Genomic DNA, 8,302 nt, shown 5'->3' on the forward strand with positions numbered 1-8,302 from the left:
GTGTGGAGTGCAATAGAGATTGCATCATCTGTGGATCTGTTGGGGCGGTATGCAAATTGGAGTGGGTCTAGGGTTTCTGGGATAATGGTGTTGATGTGAGCTATGACCAGCCTTTCAAAGCATTTCATGGCTACAGACGTGAGCGCTACAGGTCGGTAGTCATTTAGGCAAGTTACCTTAGTGTTCTTGGGCACAGGGACTATGGTGGTCTGCTTGAAACATGTTGGTATTACGGACTCGGACAGGGAGAGGTTGAACATGTCAGTGAAGACACTTGCCAGTTGGCCAGCGCATGCTCGGAGAACACGTCCTGAATGTTGACCTGTTTAAAGGTCTTACTCACATCGGTTGCGGAGAGCGTGATCACACAGTCGTCCAGAACAGCTGATGCTCTCATGCATGTTTCAGTGTTACTTGCCTCGAAGCGAGCATAGAGTAATTTAACTCGTCTGGTAGGCTTGTGTCACTGGGCAACTCTCGGCTGTGCTTCCCTTTGTAGTCTGTAATAGTTTGCAAGCCCTGCCACATCCGACGAGCGTCAGAGCCGGTGTAGTATGATTCGATCTTAGTCCTGTATTGATGCTTTGCCTGTTTGATGGTTCGTCGGAGGGCATAGCAGGATTTCTTATAAGCTTCCGGGTTAGAGTCCTGCTCCTTGAAAGCGGCAGCTCTACCTTTTAGCTCAGTGCGGATGTTGCCTGTAATCAATGGGGACGACATCATCGATGCACTTATTGATGAAGCCAGTTGGATAGTTATTTTATGCAATTGTCTATAGTTATAGTTGATAAATCTTTGAAAGAATAGGATAGTTAGGATAGCCAGAATTGTGTAAGTTGGTCTTGTAGCTTAATTGGCCAAGCAGCAGGACCACTGAATGGCTACCTCTGTATTCTTACGGCTCTCGTTCAAACCCATGTTAATTTATGCACATTTTAAAATGTATATATATAGTATCAAAAATCTTTTGACAAGTAATCTAAGTAGGGTCAGTCTAAACATCTCAGCATTGGTTTGGAGTTAATAGCTTAAGCGGTGAAAGAGATTGGTAAAACAAAATCACAAATTCGAGACCTTTCTAATCTACGCTCTAACTTTTTGTCTAAGTTGTTGGCAAAGTGGTCAAAATAGCTGATTTTTGTCAAAAGTTGCATTGTATTACAGTGAATGTTGGAAGTGATGTTACAATAAGGAGCGCTAGAATCTTGAAAAAAGTCCCAAAAGTAGTTTCAAAAGTATTAATCGTTAAAGTTCTATGCAAGCACACCATTCCAGACCAGTCTTCACATTTTAAAGTTTGAATGGCGTTTCTAGCTTAAATTGTGTAAGAGGAGTAGCATGCAGAAGAATAATAATAAAAATAAGTTTGACGAAGACTTCAGTGTGTTGGAAAAAACGAGCGCCGACTGGGTTAGATTTTTTTGAACGGTCATCCAACTCGAAATTCCAAGTCAGAAACACTGGCATCTTTATAGAGCTCCAACTTTCAGACCTGAAGATCACTGGCGTCATGATTTTTCCCGAGTTCCCAGGTGTCTTGAAAGCACCAAGACGTACTACGCGGTCACTGAGAACTACTTACCGATTGGTCAGTGGTGAGCGGTGTGTAGCCAGTCATGAGGAAGTGAAGGCGGGGCGTGGGGATGAGAGAGGCGATCAGACCAATCAGGTCGTTGTTCATGTATCCAGGGTAACGCAGGGTGGTTGTGTGGCTTGACATAATGGTGGAAACCTGTGGACGAGAAAAAACCTTTAGTGTCATTAATTACTGTGGCGGTTTTTATTTCCCGTAATCTTGTCAATTTCTGTCTGGCAAATCACCAGGAGTGGGTCATTACAGAGAAAGTGGCAAGCCTATATGACAGGGATCATCAACCGCGGAATTCAGCCGCGGGACAATTTGTCATGGGGTGGTATGGTCAGGCGGCCGGAAAATATTTACAAATTCATTTGTAGACTGCAAATTGACTGCAAGAAGCCAAATAGATAAAATATTTGACTAAATATAATAGTTTCAAACATTGCTTTACGATCACATATACAGTATGGTCTCTATTATGCGTGAGAATACTTCGGAACAGATTTCCAAAATTAAAATCACTTGGGGCTGATTTGCTAGTGTTTTTACAGTATTTTATGCATTTTTATTTTAAGATATTGCTATAATGAGATTGTATGTTAGGAAGGTTAGCTAGAGAGGGGTATATAGGGCTGCCACAATTACTGTATAAACAACGGTTATGGATGAAGACCATCATGAAAATAAATAACCGGCATAACCGTTTAAATATTTTTTTGGGGGTGGGAATGAACAGCTAACTGAAGACGGAATGGCCGGGCATTCGTGAGGCTGAGTCTGTTTCTACACAGTAAACATGGACTCTTAACAACGTGATGAAACTGCTTGTTCTTGCTGAAACAAGCAAGGAGTTGCCTAGACAGTGTCCCCCTCCCTGCAGCGGCACACATAGAAATATAATGAATAGAACAGACTTGGCACCTCTAACCCTGGCAATTTGACTGGGAGACTCATGGGTACACTCGCAACGGCTGCCTGGTATTGTGATACAATAATGTCCATGGTAATGTAGAATGTTCCTTCAAATGATTTTAACTGATGTGGCTCATGCAATGGAATGTAGTTTTTGTAATGTCAGTCGAGTTGAATCAACAAATCACAGCACATTTTGACAGGTACACTTCCTGCTTTTAATTCCTTCTTTTACTTCCTCCTTTGTTCCTATGGGTACACTCGCAATAGCAGCCAGTCCACCCATTATGCCACCACTGACTTAAATGGGGACGCCTGTTCTATTTATTCTATTTCTATGGCAGCACATGCAGTCAGGAGCAGAGGAGAGTTTTTTCTTCTTTTTTTTTTATACAAAAAATAATAATAAATTAACATTTGACCGGTTATTACGGTGTCCGCGTTCATTTGTGTGGCCAATTAGTCATCCAAATTCCATGACCGCCACGGCCCTAGGGATATAGACATATTTGACCACAAGTTGTTTTTTTAACAATCACTGTATGTTCATTCAACTTTAATTGCTAGGGAGTGTGAGATCCAGTTTGACAGCTAAAGTGTGAGGAGTAACTCGTCTAACTAGTTTGTTTAATCCTCAGGACATTCTGGCTAACAGTGTGAGGTTTACCTCACGCATACCCATACAGCCTCTCTGTATCCGCCTAATCATTTCTGGGTCACGACCAGTAGGCTATAAACAGTAGCCTGGTCTCAGTTCAGTTTGTGCCGTATTACCGACTTGGCAAGGCAGCACAACCAGATCTGGGACCAGGCTATCAAAACGCCTCTAAAAACACTTTCTCCTCTCGGGACTCTGGTGATCTAGAACCTGGATATTGAGAACACCACTAGGGAAGGAGGTGGAGCTTGCACCTGAGTGGCAGGTGTCWATCACTCACCAGCTGGTTGATCTGGGAGAAGGAGGGGTTCTGGATGTGCAGCCTATCGGTGGCGATACGGTTCAGAGCAGTGTTGTCCAGTACCACCTGACACACACAAGTCAAAAAGAGAAACAGAATGAGAGGGATGTGTAGACGTGAGGTCAGAAGTTTGAGATGTCCACAGAAAGACAGCAACGGGGGAGGTTTGACTTTAGAATCAGGAGAAACTGAGAGGCAAGAGAGAGATGCTGTGTGGTAGAGACTAGTTAACAGTGGGCTTTGATCCAATCCTCCAGTCAGTCTTGATGGGTAAAGCAGAGTAGACAGTGTGCTGCTGTGTGAAGACTGAAGCAGTGGGGCACACACTGTGCGTCACTAACAGGGGAACCAATTCTTCTCCACATAGATTCTATTAGCTGTAGGGGCTAACCCAATAAGCCTGAGTAGAGGCCCTTACGTAAAAACTCCTGCAGGAGGAAGAAGATATTGGAGAGGAGAAACATTAGGCCGTCAGAGCATCTCGGGAACTAATACAATCATCAATCCCAGGCAGCAAAGATGTAATCATCCAGAGATGTAAATGTCCACCAACACCGCCTCATTACCAGTCATACACACCAGCAGCCAGGGAAGAAACCCTTTCAGTTACCGCGTCGGGCTGTGGTCATATAAAATGATTCATGATATACAGGCCCCGTGGCTCCTAGTTCAACTTCCTCCCTCTCTCTAAGACTTGACCACGGAGATTGCCTGAGGCAGAGCGACAGTTATGGCTTTTGACACCACACTGAGCATGTTGAGAGTGGGGGGAGGCCTCGAAGCGAGCATAGAGTAATTTACTCGTCTGGTAGGCTCGTGTCACTGGGCAGCTCTCGGCTGTGCTTCCCTTTGTAGTCTGTAATAGTTTTCAGCCCTCCACATCCGACGAGCGTCAGAGCCGGTGTAGTAGATTCAATCTTGTCCTGTATTGATGCTTTGCCTGTTTGAGGTTCGGAGGGCATAGCGGATTTCTTTAAGCTTCCGGGTTAGAGTCCCACTCCTTAAAGTGGCAGCTCTTACCTTTAGCTCAGTGCGGATGTTGCCTGTAATCAATGGGGCGACTCATCGATGCACTTTATTGATGAAGCCAGTTGGAAGTTATTTATGCAAATGTCTATAGTATATAGTTGATAAATGCTTTGAAAGAAGGAAGTTAGGATAGCCAGAATTGTTTAAGTTGGTCTTGTAGCTTAATTGGCAAGCAGCAGGACCACTGAATGGCTACCTCTGTATTCTTATGGTTCTCGTTCAAACCCATGTTATTTATCACATTTTAAAATGGTTTCTAGTATCAAAAATCTTTACAAGAATCTAAGTAGGGTCAGTCTAACATCTCAGCGTTGGTTTGGAGTTAATTAGCTTAAGGGTTGAAAGAGATTGTAAAACAAATCAAATTCGAGACCTTTCTAATCACCCTAACTTTTTGTCTAAGTTGTTGGCAAAGTGGTCAAAATAGCGATTTTTGTCAAAAGTTGCATTGTATTACAGTGAATGTTGGAAGTATTATAAAGTGATCTTGAAAAAAAATGTATAGTTTCAAAAGTATTAATGTTTTAAAAAGTTGTATGCGCACACATTCCAGACCAGTCTTCACATTTTAAAGTTTGAATGGCTTTCTAGCTTAAATGTGTAAGAGGAGTAGCATGCAGAAGAATAATAATAAAAATAAGTTTGACGAAGACTTCAGTGTTGATCTAGGGGGAAAAAATGAGCACCACTGGGTAATTTGAACGGTCATCCAACTCGAATTCCAAGTCAGAAACCTGGCATCTTTATAGAGCTCCAACTTTCAGACCTGAAGATCACTGCTTCATGATTTTTCCGAGTTCCCAGCTGTCTTGAAAGCACCAAGACGTACTACGCGGTCACTGAGAACTACTTACCGATTGGTCAGTGGTGAGCGGTGTGTAGCCAGTCATCAGGAAGTGAAGGCGGGGCGTGGGGATGAGAGAGGCGATCAGACCAATCAGGTCGTTGTTCATGTATCCAGGGTAACGCAGGGTGGTTGTGCTGGCTGACATAATGGTGGAAACCTGTGGAGAGAAAGAACCTTTAGTTGTCATAATTACTTGTGGCGTTTTTATTTCGTAATCTTGTCATTTCTGTCGGGCAACACCAGGAGTGGTCATAAGAAATGCAGCCTATATGACAGGGATCATCACCTAGAATTCAGCCCGGACAATTTTCATGGTGATGTTCAGGGAGCCGGAAAATATTTACAAATCATTTGTAGACTGCAAATTGACTGCAAGAAGCCCAAATAGATAAATATTTGACTAAAATATAATAGTTTCAAACTATTTCTTTGTATACGATCACATATCAGTATGGCTCTATTATGCGTGAGAATACTTGGAACAGATTTCCAAAATAAAATCACTTGGGGCTGATTTCTAGTGTTTTTACAGTATTTTATGTTTTAAAGATATGCTATATGAGATTGTATGGTTAGAAGGTTAGCTAGAGAGGGTATATAGGGCTGCACAATTACTGTATAAACACGGTTATGGATGAAGACCTCATGAAAATAAATAACCGGCATAACCGTTTAAATATTTTTTTGGGGGTGGAATGAACAGCTACTGAAGACGAATGCCGGGCATTCGTGAGGCGAGTCTGTTTCTCAGTAACATGGATCTTAACAACGTGATGAAACTGCTGTTCCTTGCTGAAACAAGCAAGGAGTTGCCTAGACAGTGTCCCCCTCCCTGCAGCGGCACACATAGAAATATAATGAATAGAACAGACTTGCACCTCTAACCCTGGCAATTTGACTGGAGACTCATGGGTACACTCGCAACGGCTGCCTGGTATTGTATACAATAATTCCATGGTAATGTAGAATGTTCTTCAAATGATAATGATGTGGCTCATGCGATGAATGTAGTTTTTTGTAATGTCAGTGAGTTGAATCAACAAATCACAGCACATTTTGACGGTACACTTCCTGCTTTTAATTCCTTCTTTTACTTCCTCCTTTGTTCTATGGGTACACTCGCAATAGCGCCAGTCCACCCATTATGCCACCACTGACTTAAATGGGACGTCCGTTCTATATTCTTTTCTATGGCAGCACATGCAGTCAGGAGCAGAGGAGAGTCCTTTTTAAAAAAAAATAATAATAATTAACATTTGACCGGTTATTACGGTGTCCGCGTTCATTTGTGTGTGGCCAATTAGTCATCCATATTCCATGACCGCCACAGCCCTAGGGATATAGACATATTTGACAACAAGTTGTTTTTTTTTAACAATCACTGTTGTTCATTCAACTTTAATTGCTAGGGAGTGTGAAGATCCAGTTTGACAGCTAAAGTGTGAGGAGTAACTCGATCTAACTAGTTTGTTTGAATCCTCAGGACATTCTGGCTAACAGTGTGAGGTTTACTTCACGCATACCATACAGCCTCTCTGTATCTGCCTAATCATTTCTGGGCACGAGTCAGTAGGCTATAAACAGTAGCCTGGTCTCAGTTCAGTTTGTGCCGTATTACCGACTTGGCAAGCAGCACAACCAGATCTGGGACCAGGCTATCAAAACGCCTCTAAAAACACTTTCTCCTCTCGGGACTCTGGGATATCTAGAACCTGGATATTGAGAACACCACTAGGGAAGGAGGTGGAGCTTGCACCTGAGTGGCAGGTGTCTATCACTCACCAGCTGGTTGATCTGGGAGAAGGAGGGGTTCTGGATGTGCAGCCTATCGGTGGCGATACGGTTCAGAGCAGTGTTGTCCAGTACCACCTGACACACACAAGTCAAAAAGAGGAAACAGAATGAGAAGGGATGTGTAGACGTGAGGTCAGAAGTTTGAGATGTCCACAGAAAGACAGCAACGGGGGAGGTTTGACTTTAGAATCAGGGAAACTGAGAGGCAAGAGAGAGATTGCTGTGTGGTAGAGACTAGTTAACAGTGGGCTTTGATCCAATCCTCCAGTCAGTCTTGATGGGTAAAGCAGAGTAGACAGTGTGCTGCTGTGTGAAGACTGAAGCAGTGGGGCACACACTGTGGCGTCACTAACAGGGGGAACCAATTCTTCTCCACATAGATTCTATTAGCTGTAGGGGCTAACCCAATAAGCCTGAGTAGAGGCCCTTACGTAAAAACTCTGCAGGAGGAAGAAGATATTAGAGGAGAAACATTAGGCCGTCAGAGCATCTCGGAACTAATACAATCATCAATCCAGCAGCAAAGATGTAAATCAACCAGAGATGTAAATGTCCACCAGCACGGCTTCATTACCAGTCATACACACCAGCAGTCATACACACCAGCAGTCATACACACCAAGCAGTCATACACACCAGCAGTCATACACACCAGCAGTCATACACACCAGCAGTCATACACACCAGCAGCATACACACCCAGCAGCCATACACACCAAGCAGCCATACCACCAGCAGTCATACACACCAGCATTACACACCAGGCAGTCATACACACCAGCAGCCATTACACACCAGCAGGCCATACACACCAGCAGCCATACACACCAGCAGCCATACACACCAGCAGTCATACACACCAGCAGTCATACACACCAGCAGTCATTACACACCAGCAGTCGATACACACCAGCAGCCATACACACCCAGCAGTCATACACACCAGCAGTCATACACACCAGCAGTCATACACACCAGCAGTCATACACACCAGCAGTCATACACACCAGCAGTCATACCATACACACCAGCAGTCATACACAGCAGCAGTCATACACACCAGCAGTATACACACCAGCAGTCCATACACACCAGCAGTCATCACACCAGCAGTCATTAACACACCAGCAGCCATACACACCAGCAGTTCATACACACCAAGCAGTCTACACACAGCACAGT

General features: G+C 43.7%; 1 protein-coding gene across 1 annotated transcript in view; it reads right to left on the reverse strand.

Moving 5' to 3' along the window:
* Positions 1–1,549: 1,549 nt before the first annotated feature.
* Positions 1,550–8,302, reverse strand: part of LOC112072224 (tubulin gamma-2 chain) — a 15,000-nt gene continuing 8,247 nt past the window's right edge. Inside the window, exons 7-8 of the mRNA XM_070439702.1 lie at positions 3,430–3,516; positions 1,550–1,732 (exon numbers count right to left, since the gene is read on the reverse strand). Coding sequence (XP_070295803.1) covers positions 1,565–1,732; positions 3,430–3,516 — 255 coding nt within the window. The 3' untranslated portion in view covers positions 1,550–1,564. The remainder of the gene's footprint in view (positions 1,733–3,429; positions 3,517–8,302) is intronic.

Source organism: Salvelinus sp. IW2-2015, unplaced genomic scaffold (genome assembly GCF_002910315.2).
Source record: "Salvelinus sp. IW2-2015 unplaced genomic scaffold, ASM291031v2 Un_scaffold1858, whole genome shotgun sequence".
NCBI classification, from domain to species: Eukaryota; Metazoa; Chordata; class Actinopteri; order Salmoniformes; family Salmonidae; genus Salvelinus; species Salvelinus sp. IW2-2015.